This window comes from Scheffersomyces stipitis, chromosome 6 (genome assembly GCF_000209165.1).
Source record: "Scheffersomyces stipitis CBS 6054 chromosome 6, complete sequence".
Taxonomy (NCBI): domain Eukaryota; kingdom Fungi; phylum Ascomycota; class Pichiomycetes; order Serinales; family Debaryomycetaceae; genus Scheffersomyces; species Scheffersomyces stipitis.
This window is the reverse complement of record NC_009046.1, coordinates 1,685,104-1,702,436: the sequence shown is the minus strand read 5'-3', so window position 1 is coordinate 1,702,436 and position 17,333 is coordinate 1,685,104. Positions and strand designations below refer to the sequence as shown.

Sequence of the window (17,333 nt, the reverse complement as noted above, 5' to 3'; positions counted from 1 at the left end):
TTGACGAGATGTTGTACTGTGAATACATACATTTTAGAGATACAGTATAAAAAATCAACAGGAATTATTAATTCAGCAAAGCTGCATTCCCTTCTCATTACTAATTATTGCTGCCGCATAATAACATATACAAAAGGCAAGTACATACGTTAATTATGCGATCAATGGAGCCTGTGAGCCTAAATTCGTTAACAACAGAAGAAGTCAAATGTTCTCCTTTTTCAATTAGAAGTTAATCACACCACCGCTTTAAGGTAACTTGAAAACAGGAACTCATTGACGAAGAATAGGGCGCGTGTCGATCAGGAGGTTAAACCGAATTGTTTGATAGGAAGATATTTGTCAGTTTTAGGTAATGCACGAACGGTTACAACAAAGTAGAGTGAGGCTAGTCAGTGAACTGAAAAAGATACCTCGCATTCTATTCTTGGGAAACAAAATATTCTTCGATTAATTTGATGTACCGATTTTGACTTGTTGCACTCATATATTAGCATCGAACTAATCCCACTTGAACTCCACATTTTAATTGTGAAATCGAAATCGAACATAGATTATGCAGCCGATTGACAGTCTCCCTCTACCAACAAATCTCCCTCTACCAACAAATCTCCTCGACACAATAGTTTGTGTGTTCCTCAGATAGAAAAATGATGTAAAAAAGCCAAATGATAAATGGAAAGTTGAAGCTCTACTGTATAAGAAAAGTGTAAAAAGTGTCTAGTTCTCCGAATATTCTCACTAACTACGAACTTATCAATGGGCAATAATCATCGATTTCTCAAACATTGATGAGAAAAGAGTGTAGAGTCTTTCGGCAATTGAATAGTTGACAAGCAGGGAATGAACGTATTATTAATATATGCGTGGACGTCACCAACTATGTATATACATGTTGAACCAAATTCTTCGTCTCAAAAATACAATTTTTCACAAATAGTGATATATATTAAACTTACGATCTCCTCTAAATGGAGCCTGCTTTATCCAAGAAGAATCATAACTACTTTGAGAATGAAGAAGTAGAAAACTATAACGAGTGAACAAGAAAATCTATAGAACCCTCACAATTAGACATACTAATTTGAATGCAAACAGAAAGTGGACTTAGTGCAAATGCGCTGACACTAAATATAACCAAAGAATCCTCTTCTAACGGTTGTAGTGCATGTGACTGTCAGACGATGAGGAATAGAATAAGTAGTTTTCGTTGAAGTTCTGGTTATGTAACGGGACGAGCAAATAACATGGGTTTCTGTAACCCTTGGAATGGTAGTGGTCTTCGTTACACAACTCAGTTTCGATTGGATTTGTGTTACAGTTACTGTGGCCCTTACACATGCCGCACTACTAGAAGGAACTTCAACAATGACAGTATCGGTACCACCTGGGGTATCAGTTTCGGTGACAGTGGTGATGAAAGTGCCAGTCCAAGTAGACGTTTCTGTTGTCTGAGAGTTTGGAGTGGAAGGAACTTCAACAATGACAGTGTCAGTACCACCAACAGTGTCGGTAAATGTGACGGTCTTAGTAGTAGTGCCAGTCCAGGTAGACGTTTCTGTTGTCTGAGAGTTTGGAGTAGATGGAACTTCAACAATGACAGTGTCAGTACCACCTGGAGTGTCAGTTTCGGTGACGGTGGTGATGTAAGTGCCAGTCCAGGTAGAAGTTATTGTGGTTTGCGAGTTGGCAGTAGATGGAACTTCAACGATGACGGTGTCAGTACCACCAACAGTGTCGGTAAGTGTGACGGTCTTAGTAGTAGTTCCGGTCCAAGTAGACGTTTCTGTTGTCTGAGAGTTTGGAGTGGAAGGAACTTCAACGATGACAGTGTCAGTACCACCAACAGTGTCGGTAAGCGTGACGGTCTTAGTAGTAGTTCCGGTCCAAGTTGAAACTATGGTGGTCTCTGAGTTTGGAGTAGAAGGAACTTCAACAATGACAGTGTCAGTACCACCTGGAGTGTCAGTTTCGGTGACAGTGGTGATGTAAGTGCCAGTCCAGGTAGAAGTTATTGTGGTTTGCGAGTTGGCAGTAGATGGAACTTCAACGATGACGGTGTCAGTACCACCAACAGTGTCGGTAAGCGTGACGGTCTTAGTAGTAGTGCCAGTCCAGGTAGACGTTTCTGTTGTCTGAGAGTTTGGAGTAGATGGAACTTCAACAATGACAGTGTCAGTACCACCAACAGTGTCGGTAAGCGTGACGGTCTTAGTAGTAGTTCCGGTCCAAGTTGAAACTATGGTGGTCTCAGAGTTTGGAGTAGAAGGAACTTCAACAATGACAGTGTCAGTACCACCTGGAGTGTCAGTTTCGGTGACAGTGGTGATGTAAGTGCCAGTCCAGGTAGAAGTTATTGTGGTTTGCGAGTTGGCAGTAGATGGAACTTCAACGATGACGGTGTCAGTACCACCAACAGTGTCGGTAAGCGTGACGGTCTTAGTAGTAGTGCCAGTCCAGGTAGACGTTTCTGTTGTCTGAGAGTTTGGAGTAGATGGAACTTCAACAATGACAGTGTCAGTACCACCAACAGTGTCGGTAAGCGTGACGGTCTTAGTAGTAGTTCCGGTCCAAGTTGAAACTATGGTGGTCTCAGAGTTTGGAGTAGAAGGAACTTCAACAATGACAGTGTCAGTACCACCTGGAGTGTCAGTTTCGGTGACAGTGGTGATGTAAGTGCCAGTCCAGGTAGAAGTTATTGTGGTTTGCGAGTTGGCAGTAGATGGAACTTCAACGATGACGGTGTCAGTACCACCAACAGTGTCGGTAAGCGTGACGGTCTTAGTAGTAGTGCCAGTCCAGGTAGACGTTTCTGTTGTCTGAGAGTTTGGAGTAGATGGAACTTCAACAATGACAGTGTCAGTACCACCTGGAGTGTCAGTTTCGGTGACGGTGGTGATGTAAGTGCCAGTCCAGGTAGAAGTTATTGTGGTTTGCGAGTTGGCAGTAGATGGAACTTCAACGATGACGGTGTCAGTACCACCAACAGTGTCGGTAAGTGTGACGGTCTTAGTAGTAGTTCCAGTCCAAGTGGAAACTATGGTGGTCTCAGAGTTTGGAGTAGAAGGAACTTCAACAATGACGGTGTCAGTACCACCAACAGTGTCGGTAAGTGTGACGGTCTTAGTAGTAGTTCCAGTCCAAGTTGAAACTATGGTGGTCTCTGAGTTTGGAGTAGAAGGAACTTCAACAATGACAGTGTCAGTACCACCTGGAGTGTCAGTTTCGGTGACAGTGGTGATGTAAGTGCCAGTCCAGGTAGAAGTTATTGTGGTTTGCGAGTTGGCAGTAGATGGAACTTCAACGATGACGGTGTCAGTACCACCAACAGTGTCGGTAAGTGTGACGGTCCTAGTAGTAGTTCCAGTCCAAGTTGAAACTATGGTGGTCTCTGAGTTTGGAGTAGAAGGAACTTCAACAATGACAGTGTCAGTACCACCAACAGTGTCGGTAAGCGTGACGGTCTTAGTAGTAGTGCCAGTCCAGGTAGACGTTTCTGTTGTCTGAGAGTTTGGAGTAGATGGAACTTCAACAATGACAGTGTCAGTACCACCAACAGTGTCGGTAAGCGTGACGGTCTTAGTAGTAGTTCCGGTCCAAGTTGAAACTATGGTGGTCTCTGAGTTTGGAGTAGAAGGAACTTCAACAATGACAGTGTCAGTACCACCTGGAGTGTCAGTTTCGGTGACAGTGGTGATGTAAGTGCCAGTCCAGGTAGAAGTTATTGTGGTTTGCGAGTTGGCAGTAGATGGAACTTCAACGATGACGGTGTCAGTACCACCAACAGTGTCGGTAAGCGTGACGGTCTTAGTAGTAGTGCCAGTCCAGGTAGACGTTTCTGTTGTCTGAGAGTTTGGAGTAGATGGAACTTCAACAATGACAGTGTCAGTACCACCAACAGTGTCGGTAAGCGTGACGGTCTTAGTAGTAGTTCCGGTCCAAGTTGAAACTATGGTGGTCTCAGAGTTTGGAGTAGAAGGAACTTCAACAATGACAGTGTCAGTACCACCTGGAGTGTCAGTTTCGGTGACAGTGGTGATGTAAGTGCCAGTCCAGGTAGAAGTTATTGTGGTTTGCGAGTTGGCAGTAGATGGAACTTCAACGATGACGGTGTCAGTACCACCAACAGTGTCGGTAAGCGTGACGGTCTTAGTAGTAGTGCCAGTCCAGGTAGACGTTTCTGTTGTCTGAGAGTTTGGAGTAGATGGAACTTCAACAATGACAGTGTCAGTACCACCTGGAGTGTCAGTTTCGGTGACGGTGGTGATGTAAGTGCCAGTCCAGGTAGAAGTTATTGTGGTTTGCGAGTTGGCAGTAGATGGAACTTCAACGATGACGGTGTCAGTACCACCAACAGTGTCGGTAAGTGTGACGGTCTTAGTAGTAGTTCCAGTCCAAGTGGAAACTATGGTGGTCTCAGAGTTTGGAGTAGAAGGAACTTCAACAATGACGGTGTCAGTACCACCAACAGTGTCGGTAAGTGTGACGGTCTTAGTAGTAGTTCCAGTCCAAGTTGAAACTATGGTGGTCTCTGAGTTTGGAGTAGAAGGAACTTCAACAATGACAGTGTCAGTACCACCTGGAGTGTCAGTTTCGGTGACAGTGGTGATGTAAGTGCCAGTCCAAGTAGACGTTTCTGTTGTCTGAGAGTTTGGAGTGGAAGGAACTTCAACGATGACTGTGTCAGTACCACCAACAGTGTCGGTAAGTGTGACGGTCTTAGTAGTAGTTCCGGTCCAAGTAGACGTTTCTGTTGTCTGAGAGTTAGGGATAGTGCTGCAAACTTCAGATACAAGTGAAGTAGATGTGAACCAAGAACCTTGTGCATCGGTGGAAATGAGGATTTGATCAACATCAGTACAAATTGATCCATCAGACTTGGTAGAAGTGAAAGAAGTGGAAGTGACACTTGCAGATGTACCAGGTGCACTAGGCAAATTCTTGCAAGGTTGGCAGTTCGAAGGAATTGCATTTGGTACTGGACCACTGTAAGTGAGGCCACCTAAAGGAACACTGGCCAATCCAAGACTGCTATCCGTTGTGATCGAAAATAAATTGCTATTATATCCTGGACCAATGTTGAAGTTTTGAGACAATAAACCAAGACCTCTGAGTGTCAAGATACCAGTACTTGAGGTATAACTCCACGAGCTTAGCGGAAAAACAGTTGCAAGTGGAATATCTAAACCGATAATGTTACCATTACCAAAACCAGCAATAGTGAACGTTTGAGGAACAGCAACAGCATTAGCTCTAATAGATGATCTGGAGTCAGCTAAGTAAAACGTTTGTGATTGATCAACGCCTAACAAACCATTAGCCAAGAAAACAGTAGAGTCTACATTTGCGGTTATACAACCAGTACCACGAATTTGAGTGGAAGCTTGGTAAAGCTCATTCGTTAAGCAGATCTGACCATTGTTTTGAATAACCAATCCAGTTCCTCCGAGATTGACAATACCATCTGCACTTCTTGTTTGCAGGTAGATCACCAACAAACCTGTGTTAGTCCAGCTTGGGGCAACGAGGTTAATTGGTGGAGCACCAACAACAGAGCCGTTAGTACCCAAGTACATTTCTCCGTTGTTCGTGAATGAGAGACCAATCAAGTTGTAATTTGGAGCAACCAACGAGACAACCGAATTAAATGCAATTATACCATCATTAGTGATCGATCCCAATCCAGAAGCAAGGGTAACAGATAAGCCAATTAAACTCTGTGTCGAAGTAATGTAGAATCCAGCGTCATCCTTGACATCTAAGTCACCAGCAAGTACAGATACAGCATTGTCTACGATGGACCAGTAAGCTCCGGATTCAATCGTGATGTCTCCGATGGAAAGGTTGACAACACCTCTATCAATTCTTGGGGAGGTTATATCAATAGCAAGAACAGCTGCCACACAAGCAAGTGTCCTCACCAAAAGTTTCAAAAATAGCATATTAGTTAGAGGACTTGAGTAGGTACTTCGATGATTGAAAAATTTACATCAAGTCAGTGAAGTCTGGCGGTGGGCAAGGATTTATACTAGAGAAAATGAATTGATTTCTATTCCAATTACTGCAAAAATCACAGTCCCTATAGATTTACCTAGCAACGTTTCAGCAGGAAGCATCCTCCAATTTGCCCAAAGCTGCCTCGTTTAGCTATCAATGATACAGATTTAGTAAAAAATGTCATTTGGGCACCATTACCCGTGGAAGGGTCTTCGTTTTAAGTCTTAAAAAACAAGTAACAAAATGGGTTGCTGTACAACATCTCCACCAAAACCAGATGCCAGTGATTGACAGGTTCAAATAGAAAATGCAGGGAAACGCCAATTCGGTGTTCAAATGAACACAATTCAAGACTTAATTGAATCTAATTCATTTCCCGAAACCCTACGAATTATGTGCATTTTGTGTATAAGCTGGAAGTTGCCTCACCAAGAAGGATGTTCTGACCGAGGTCATACCAAGAGATTTCACACTGTTTGACGTTTGGATCGGCCCTTTAACCGAATCAAAGATCCTTACAGATCTGTTTCTCATTCAACAAGAGACCATCATTCAACTTATTCTTTTGAAATACCAAATACATCTCACGGTCTGCCAGTAGATCCCAACAAGGGTCCAGGACATTCATGTAAGAGAAGCGGACCACTCAAATGGACCCTTTTTCACCTTGTCACATGGAGCATACTTCAGTTCCATACATGCTATTTTGTAATTGGCTCTATATGAAGGCTACAACTGATCAAATGTATTAGGGCCCCTTGTAATGCGCACAGTAGCCAAGTTTTGACACGAAGATCCGCCATCTACGGAAGTAGTGTCGCAACCTACCAGTTTTTTCGTATTTTAAGTACTCGATTCCATGATAGCCACAAAATATGAGGCAATCGGGAGAGATACAATAACCAATGCCAAAATCCCAATTTTTACGCTCCGTTTAATACCAGGTATCTGTTATACAATATCCAGCTGGGTACATTGATGTGGTCCCGAAAACAGGTACTGATTACCTTATAGCCGAGAAGTGCACTTGGCTAGAACAGATAAGATAGTGTCAATACTTCACTACTTCGTATGTTAATAGAATTGAAAAAGAAATTGATCTATTTGACGTCAAATCTTTCAGTTCGACAAACAACGGTACCCTTTGACTCAAAATATGGACTATGACAACAATTTTTGAAATTTGGTGCTAATTTCTTGCATCTTAGAGGCGTTTTTGTGATATTACGTTGACCGTATATGAAATAGTCGAAAACTCTCGAGGTTGGTATGCACATTTCTTTATGAGTTTCATACATGCATTTGATTACTTGCTTAGGCGAAAAGCATTTCTACAAATCCATCCAGTAAACTCTGCCATTATCATCGAAAAGAACCCAATGATAAAGAAATAGAAAATGCTAAGAAACGCCTAAAAGACATCTCTATCATTTTTTAGATGCTCGTACCAGGGTAAGTAAATGTAAATTTGAATTTGACATCTCTACAGACAAATACAGTGATCATCACGTTAATTAAAAGAAAGTAGTCGCACAGCGATAAGAATATCTATGAAAGTATTATGTCGAATTGAGAAATAGAATTATAATTCGGTGTTTTGCAACGAGTGAATTTCAAGTGAAATTTCCTTTCAACCAGTTCACCTGGTTTAATGCATGGGGTAATATTGATGATAATGATGAACTTCAAAAAAGGTTGTAATAATTCTCTTATAAATAAGTCATCTTTTCAAATTGCAAAGATGGTAAATATCGAAATGATCGCAATAACAAGGGACTTGTTGGAGACAATCGATGCAGCTCCACCTTCAACAGGAGCTGCTGACGGTATAGGGGTATCCGAACTTCCGGATCCAGACGCTGGAGAGGGGCCAGTACCAGTACCAGTGTTCGAACCAGTGTCAGATGCGGAAGAAGAACCAGAACCAGAAGAACCGGAACCAGAACCAGAACCAGAACCAGAAGAACCAGAACCAGAAGAACCAGAACCAGAAGAACCAGAACCAGAAGAACCGGAACCGGAACCAGAACCAGAACCAGAACCAGAAGAACCGGAATCAGAAGAACCGGAACCAGAAGAACCAGAACCAGAAGAACCGGAACCGGAACCAGAACCAGAACCAGAACCAGAAGAACCAGAACCAGAAGAACCGGAACCAGAACCAGAAGAACCGGAACCAGAACCAGAACCAGAACCGGAATCAGAAGAACCGGAACCAGAAGAACCAGAACCAGAAGAACCGGAACCAGAAGAACCAGAACCAGAAGAACCAGAACCAGAAGAACCGGAACCAGAAGCAGAATTGTCTGGAACAACAGTAGTGTAAGTCGTTGGTACCCCATGGAGTCCTGTTGTGGTAACCACACTCGTAACCAAAGGAGCTACAGTATTCAAAATTGAAGTAGTGTAGACGTGTCCCTCAGAGTCCGTAGTGACAATGACTTCCCCAGAAACAGTTGCCACTGAACCATCTGAATTAGTACTAACGATCTTAGTTGTATGAGCGGAACAGACAGGACATACGGTGCGAACAGTCGTACTAGTACTTGATACAGTGACACAGTTAGAACCATCTCTCAAACAGATGACTTTTCCTGTTGAAGATGCAGAAACTTCACCAATATTAAATGTGGAGGTGTACCAATTGCCAGCATCATCCGTACTAATAAGAACATCACCTGTTCCCGTCGAAACAGAGCCATCGGCGTTAGTGGTTGTGAAGGTAGTGGTGTACTCAGTTGGTTCTTCTCCAATCAAAGAAGTAGTAGTGTACCAGCTGCCGTTTGAATCAGTCGTGATCAACACATCACCGGTTCCAGTCGAAACAGAGCCATCGGCGTTAGTGGTTGTGAAGGTAGTGGTGTACTCAGTTGGTTCTTCTCCAATCAAAGAAGTAGTAGTGTACCAGCTGCCGTTTGAATCAGTAGAAATGAGAACATCACCAGTTCCAGTAGAGACAGAACCATCATCATTGGTGGTGGTGAAGGTGGTTGTGTACTCAGTTGGTTCTTCTCCAATCAAAGAAGTAGTAGTGTACCAACTTCCGTCTGAATCAGTCGTGATCAACACATCACCGGTTCCAGTCGAAACAGAGCCATCGGCGTTAGTGGTTGTGAAGGTAGTGGTGTACTCAGTTGGTTCTTCTCCAATCAAAGAAGTGGTAGTGTACCAGCTGCCGTTTGAATCAGTCGTGATCAACACATCACCGGTTCCAGTCGAAACAGAGCCATCGGCGTTAGTGGTTGTGAAGGTAGTGGTGTACTCAGTTGGTTCTTCTCCAATCAAAGAAGTGGTAGTGTACCAGCTGCCGTTTGAATCAGTCGTGATCAACACATCACCGGTTCCAGTCGAAACAGAGCCATCGGCGTTAGTGGTTGTGAAGGTAGTGGTGTACTCAGTTGGTTCTTCTCCAATCAAAGAAGTAGTAGTGTACCAGCTGCCGTTTGAATCAGTAGAAATGAGAACATCACCAGTTCCAGTAGAGACAGAACCATCATCATTGGTGGTGGTGAAGGTGGTAGTGTACTCAGTTGGTTCTTCTCCAATCAAAGAAGTGGTAGTGTACCAGCTGCCGTTTGAATCAGTCGTGATCAACACATCACCGGTTCCAGTCGAAACAGAGCCATCATCATTGGTGGTTGTGAAAGTAGTGGTGTACTCAGTTGGTGTTGAACACCCTTCTCCATCTCTTACACAAATGACAGGGTTCGAAATTAATGAAGTAGTAGTGTACCAGCTGCCGTCTGAATCAGTAGAAATGAGAACATCACCAGTTCCAGTAGAGACAGAACCATCATCATTGGTGGTGGTGAAGGTGGTAGTGTACTCAGTTGGTTCTTCTCCAATCAAAGAAGTAGTAGTGTACCAACTTCCGTCTGAATCAGTAGAAATGAGAACATCACCAGTTCCAGTAGAGACAGAACCATCATCATTGGTGGTAGTGAAGGTGGTAGTGTACTCAGTTGGTTCTTCTCCAATCAAAGAAGTAGTAGTGTACCAACTTCCGTCTGAATCAGTAGAAATGAGAACATCACCAGTTCCAGTAGAGACAGAACCATCATCATTGGTGGTAGTGAAGGTGGTAGTGTACTCAGTTGGTTCTTCTCCAATCAAAGAAGTAGTAGTGTACCAACTTCCGTCTGAATCAGTAGAAATGAGAACATCACCAGTTCCAGTAGAGACAGAACCATCATCATTGGTGGTGGTGAAGGTGGTTGTGTACTCAGTTGGTTCTTCTCCAATCAAAGAAGTAGTAGTGTACCAACTTCCGTCTGAATCAGTAGAAATGAGAACATCACCAGTTCCAGTAGAGACAGAACCATCATCATTGGTGGTAGTGAAGGTGGTAGTGTACTCAGTTGGTTCTTCTCCAATCAAAGAAGTAGTAGTGTACCAACTTCCGTCTGAATCAGTAGAAATGAGAACATCACCAGTTCCAGTAGAGACAGAACCATCATCATTGGTGGTAGTGAAGGTGGTAGTGTACTCAGTTGGTTCTTCTCCAATCAAAGAAGTAGTAGTGTACCAACTTCCGTCTGAATCAGTAGAAATGAGAACATCACCAGTTCCAGTAGAGACAGAACCATCATCATTGGTGGTAGTGAAGGTGGTAGTGTACTCAGTTGGTTCTTCTCCAATCAAAGAAGTAGTAGTGTACCAACTTCCGTCTGAATCAGTAGAAATGAGAACATCACCAGTTCCAGTAGAGACAGAACCATCATCATTGGTGGTGGTGAAGGTGGTAGTGTACTCAGTTGGTTCTTCTCCAATCAAAGAAGTAGTAGTGTACCAACTTCCGTCTGAATCAGTAGAAATGAGAACATCACCAGTTCCAGTAGAGACAGAACCATCATCATTGGTGGTAGTGAAGGTGGTAGTGTACTCAGTTGGTTCTTCTCCAATCAAAGAAGTAGTAGTGTACCAACTTCCGTCTGAATCAGTAGAAATGAGAACATCACCAGTTCCAGTAGAGACAGAACCATCATCATTGGTGGTGGTGAAGGTGGTTGTGTACTCAGTTGGTTCTTCTCCAATCAAAGAAGTAGTAGTGTACCAACTTCCGTCTGAATCAGTAGAAATGAGAACATCACCAGTTTCAGTAGAAACTGAACCATCATCATTGGTGGTAGTGAAAGTTGTGGTGTACTCAGTTGGTTCTTCTGCAGTGATAATAGAAGTGGTAGTGTACCAACTTCCGTCAGAATCAGTAGAGATCAACACATCACCGGTTTCAGTAGAAACTGAACCATCATCATTGGTGGTAGTGAAAGTTGTAGTGTATTCAGTTGGTTCTTCGGCAGTGATAATAGAAGTGGTAGTGTACCAACTTCCGTCAGAATCAGTAGAGATCAACACATCACCAGTTTCAGTAGAAACTGAACCATCATCATTGGTGGTGGTGAAAGTTGTGGTGTACTCAGTTGGTTCTTCGGCAGTGATAATAGAAGTGGTAGTGTACCAACTTCCGTCAGAATCAGTAGAGATCAACACATCACCGGTTTCAGTAGAAACTGAACCATCATCATTGGTGGTAGTGAAGGTGGTAGTGTACTCAGTTGGTTCTTCGGCAGTGATAATAGAAGTGGTAGTGTACCAACTTCCGTCAGAATCAGTAGAAATGAGAACATCACCAGTTTCAGTAGAAACTGAACCATCATCATTGGTGGTAGTGAAGGTGGTAGTGTACTCAGTTGGTTCTTCTGCAGTGATAATAGAAGTGGTAGTGTACCAACTTCCGTCAGAATCAGTAGAGATCAACACATCACCGGTTTCAGTAGAAACCGAACCATCATCATTGGTGGTAGTGAAGGTGGTAGTGTACTCAGTTGGTTCTTCTGCAGTGATAATAGAAGTGGTAGTGTACCAACTTCCGTCAGAATCAGTAGAGATCAACACATCACCGGTTTCAGTAGAAACTGAACCATCATCATTGGTGGTAGTGAAAGTTGTAGTGTATTCAGTTGGTTCTTCGGCAGTGATAATAGAAGTGGTAGTGTACCAACTTCCGTCAGAATCAGTAGAGATCAACACATCACCGGTTTCAGTAGAAACTGAACCATCATCATTGGTGGTAGTGAAAGTTGTAGTGTACTCAGTTGGTTCTTCTGCAGTGATAATAGAAGTGGTAGTGTACCAACTTCCGTCAGAATCAGTAGAAATGAGAACATCACCAGTTTCAGTAGAAACTGAACCATCATCATTGGTGGTAGTGAAAGTTGTAGTGTACTCAGTTGGTTCTTCGGCAGTGATAATAGAAGTGGTAGTGTACCAACTTCCGTCAGAATCAGTAGAGATCAACACATCACCGGTTTCAGTAGAAACTGAACCATCATCATTGGTGGTGGTGAAAGTTGTGGTGTATTCAGTTGGTTCTTCTGCAGTGATAATAGAAGTGGTAGTGTACCAACTTCCGTCAGAATCAGTAGAAATGAGAACATCACCGGTTTCAGTAGAAACTGAACCATCATCATTGGTGGTAGTGAAAGTTGTAGTGTACTCAGTTGGTTCTTCTGCAGTGATAATAGAAGTGGTAGTGTACCAACTTCCGTCAGAATCAGTAGAAATGAGAACATCACCAGTTTCAGTAGAAACTGAACCATCATCATTGGTGGTAGTGAAAGTTGTAGTGTACTCAGTTGGTTCTTCGGCAGTGATAATAGAAGTGGTAGTGTACCAACTTCCGTCAGAATCAGTAGAGATCAACACATCACCGGTTTCAGTAGAAACTGAACCATCATCATTGGTGGTAGTGAAGGTGGTAGTGTACTCAGTTGGTTCTTCTGCAGTGATAATAGAAGTGGTAGTGTACCAACTTCCGTCAGAATCAGTAGAGATCAACACATCACCGGTTTCAGTAGAAACTGAACCATCATCATTGGTGGTAGTGAAGGTGGTAGTGTACTCAGTTGGTTCTTCTGCAGTGATAATAGAAGTGGTAGTGAACCAACTTCCGTCAGAATCAGTAGAGATCAACACATCACCGGTTTCAGTAGAAACTGAACCATCATCATTGGTGGTAGTGAAGGTGGTAGTGTACTCAGTTGGTTCTTCGGCAGTGATAATAGAAGTGGTAGTGTACCAACTTCCGTCAGAATCAGTAGAAATGAGAACATCACCAGTTTCAGTAGAAACTGAACCATCATCATTGGTGGTAGTGAAGGTGGTAGTGTACTCAGTTGGTTCTTCTGCAGTGATAATAGAAGTGGTAGTGTACCAACTTCCGTCAGAATCAGTAGAGATCAACACATCACCGGTTTCAGTAGAAACCGAACCATCATCATTGGTGGTAGTGAAGGTGGTAGTGTACTCAGTTGGTTCTTCTGCAGTGATAATAGAAGTGGTAGTGTACCAACTTCCGTCAGAATCAGTAGAGATCAACACATCACCGGTTTCAGTAGAAACTGAACCATCATCATTGGTGGTAGTGAAAGTTGTGGTGTATTCAGTTGGCTGTTGGCAGATATTGCTAATAGTGCTTGTTGAAGTAAACCAACTGCCATCGTCACTCGTGGAGATGAGAATATCGTCAATTTCAGTGCAAACGCTACCATCAGTGTTAGTAACAGTAGTAGTAGTAGTTGTCTCGGTTGGGTCAATTCCTGGAGCGTCTGGAAGCATTTTGCATGGCTGACAGTTAGAAGGTGGAGGGTTTGGTGGATCATCCGAATATGTGACTCCGCCACCTGGCAATACACCGGGACTATTGATAGTTGTGGTACCAAATTTACTGGGATCGTAGCCAGTACCAATATCGTACTGCTGAAGCATTGGAATTAGAGCTGTCGAAGCTAATCCATAAACTGTCAAAATACCGGTGTTTGGGTCATAATCGTAGGGCCCACCCAAGAGATTTGGTCTAAGAGCAGTATCCAAACCAAGAGCATTCCCTCCACCAAAACCTCCTACAACAATAGGGGTGTCTGCCGACAAAGTAATCGGAGATGTCTGGAGCGTGGATTCCGAATCTGCCAAGTAGAAGGTTTGATCTTGATCAACAGTATTGAGGAGAGATGTAAGATAAATACTTGAATCTTGATTAGCAGTCATGCAACCACCACCTTGAATTGAAGTGGTCTGTTGGTAAACTTCATTATAGAAACAGATCTGACCATCATTTGTAATTGGCGTCACAGCTCCCAATACAACAGTACCAGAGCCTCTTGTAGATTGGTAGAAAACCAACAAAGCGCCGGCACTGTTGGTGAAATCTGGGGCAGTAAGACTAACATTTGGTAATGCAGAAATTAAACCATTTCCTCCGAAATACATTTCCCCATTGTTTGTAAATGAAGCCCCACCAAGACTATAGCCTGTACCTGTAAGACTTGAACGAATTGAGTTAAACGCAACTATACCATTATTCACTAACGTTCCAAGTGGAGCTGTAAGAGTGACAGTGGAACCTAAAAGAGGGCTCGTACCTGTGACGTAAAATCCAGAACCGGCTCCCACATCAAGCCCTCCAACCAAGGCAACAAGAGCCACATCTACAATTGAGTAATAGACACCTGGGTCGATATCAAGGTCTCCGACTCCAAGATTAATGGTCCCTCTGTCGACAGTGTTTTCAGTTATTTCTTGTGCAGTTACTAAGCTCGACAACAGCAAAACTGCCACCGTTATGAACTTGCGGAATAACATTTGCTATGAAATGTATTGGATGTGAAATATGTCGGCTATATGATGTTTTCACTTCTCCATTTTCTTCGAGCAACCAGGTGATTTAAATAGCCTTGTCCTTGAGGTCAAGAAACTGCCGCCCATACCACTAATTCCATTTATTTTCTGCAAATAACCGCTACCAGAGTAGTTGGAGAAGGGAAAGATCTTCGACCATCCTGAGCAACAAATGCACCTATCCATTATTTGCTGAAGAGATAGGAACGGAAATGGACATAATTCCACCTAGAGGAGCAAACTGCAATAGTTAGTATGCATGCACAATTATTCTTTAAGGTATACTATAATCCATGCATAGTCTTCTAAAGTAGAACTTATTTTTGAGAGAACAATCTCATCATGAAACGAAGCGGTTTTATTTTAATTTGTGTTTACTAGAAACGACGAATAATTGCTGTGGGTTTACGAAATTGACTGCCGGAAATTATTCCTTCTACTTCCTGTTCAGCAGTATTATTTGAATAAAGTAGAATGGGTAGCATTTACAGCCCAACCTTCTGGTAATTATACATCATGACCAGCTATGATATAACTCTGCAAGGTAAGTAATGTAGTTTATCGAAATTGATTTCTTTGTAACAGAATGCTTCTTACAGCTTGGTGCTGTTTACGTGAATTCAGAAAATAGTGAAGTTCAATCTAAAAAATTTTAAATTATTAGTAAATAGCTGCATTAATGTGCAGGCCATGGCTTATACTATATCCCTGATGCATTAATCCTACATCGAGTCATATCGCACATGGGAGACTGTTCAACTAAGTTGATAAACGTACAGTTTGGATGGTCATCGAAATGAGGCAAAGATTCTTCTTTCAATTTGAAGATTCTTTCCCATGTTCTTCCTTGTATCTTGTACTTTGTTTACATATTAGGCCGTCGTACGTCATTCACTTTATATAGTTTTAATGTTAGCCACCTAATCGTCTTGAAGTATTATTAGTGCCTTGGTAGATCTAGAATAGCTCTATTTGGGGCAACTAGGGCGAATTTAGTCCTTGAAAATCACAGGGTGTCATGCAGGTGCAAAAAATTATTTGAACCCTCCGTATGTAGTGAGCCTGTTTTCGTTGAAAGATTGGCACTCGAGTATTGTTCATCACCAGACTGAAAAAAATATCTCCGCAGATATAATATTGAACTTTAAAATCTACGATAACTCATATGGAATACTCAAAATAAGTAGTATTCTATATTCCTGTCTCAGGTACTAGAAACTAAACCCTTGCGGTAACTCTCCCCTCTGCCATGATATTCTTCTTCTCTAAAGTGTCTATGTACGCATAATACGAGGCTCAACTGATAAATCTTTGTCTGGTGGCTCTAACAATAAGAACCCTTCTCGTTCGTAAAAACCAGCTTTGTTGAATACGGGCAAAACAATACTAGGTTTTCACGCTAACGGCTTGACTATTTCATTTGTCCTTGTTCTTGAACAATGGGCTTGCAAGTATAAAAGATCGCATCTAAGTGACGAAAATCTACATTTTGTGGAACCTCGCCAGCAACATACGTGACAAGGTTGTATATTCCCAATGACTGTGGTTCTGGCTAACTTGGAAGTACTCATCATTTCAACCTGGAACTTACGTCAAAAATATATGCAAAGATATAGTGAAGTGCGAAATCTAAATAGTAAATCCTTGTGTACTACTCTATTAGGCAATTTTAGATTTTCTCTGAAGTAACTAATAGTAGTTAAAATCGGTGGATTTGCATACCCTTAGTTATCCCCTTTGGTCAAGACGGAGGAAGATCCACGTATTTGCTAAATCAACCCATAAATGAAAGTGTGATACTGGTGTAGTTATCCCCAGTATTTGCTAAAACAAAAAAATAAATGATCGCCATTGGCTAACAGAGAAAGCGCACTAGTTGCATCAGTATTCCATGAGAATTCCAGGTTCAAGTGGAAGTGTAAATGCCCTACACAGTAATTTTAACACATTCGAGAAGACGATGAAGGGATTCGAGAGAACGGAAACAGTTCCGTATGGTTTGAGAATATATTGCGTAACATTTTTAATCGTTACTTTCCTTTCCGTCATGATTCTACGGGTTTCTTTAAATCTTCCGGTTTTCCAACACTGGCATTTACATGTATTACGAACTAATATATGTTAAATGAGGGGGCCCTAAGTGAGATCTCCAAGATTTGCGGTTTTATGATACAAATGTTCTTGTCGTCCCTTCATACTGCACTACTGTGATAGGGAGGGGAGGGTATTTCAGTTTGTCACCAATGTAGTATAAACAGGGTTCAATCAAATTAGCCTTTGAAATACAATGACATAGAGGTTTCTTTAGTTGAAAGACCCAATTGTATTAATCGCGTATTATGCCGTATTAGCCAGCTTTTTTAATATCAAACCTTTGCGAATTTCAGCTGGTCTTTATTTGCTATCATTTTGCATATTTGATTGTATAAGCAACAGCCACATGTCTTGAAAAGCAGCATCTCTTGGCACAACACACTAACCAAAATGGAAAATAGCAATACGTTTCATGCCAATCTCAAAATCTTCACAGTCTCTGGAAATGCGATGTAACAAGTGAAATACAATTGTTAGGATCTGCAACAGATATTTTCAGATGGAAACTAGATACAATGGAACAGACTACATCTGAAATTATTCATACAGATCGAACTAGACCCTTG

At 42.1% G+C, this 17,333-nt stretch overlaps 2 protein-coding genes across 2 annotated transcripts; both read right to left on the bottom strand. All coding sequences in view use genetic code 12, as the record gives it.

Annotated features, from left to right (window-relative positions):
* Nucleotides 1-4,718: 4,718 nt before the first annotated feature.
* Nucleotides 4,719-5,942, bottom strand: HYR6.4 (hyphally regulated cell wall protein; the record flags this gene model as incomplete). The annotated part of the gene is made up of 1 exon (XM_001385645.1): nt 4,719-5,942. A coding segment is annotated over one exon (1,224 nt), but the record flags the coding sequence as incomplete, so codon positions are not given.
* Nucleotides 5,943-7,492: 1,550 nt separating this feature from the next.
* On the bottom strand, nt 7,493-14,637 carry VWF1 (hypothetical protein containing von Willebrand factor and highly repetitive sequences; the record flags this gene model as incomplete). Its single annotated transcript, XM_001385644.1, has 1 exon — nt 7,493-14,637. One exon carries the CDS (start codon nt 14,635-14,637, stop codon nt 7,726-7,728), a length of 6,912 nt encoding a protein of 2,303 aa, XP_001385681.2. The 3' UTR covers nt 7,493-7,725.
* Between the last annotated feature and the right edge of the window lie 2,696 nt (nt 14,638-17,333).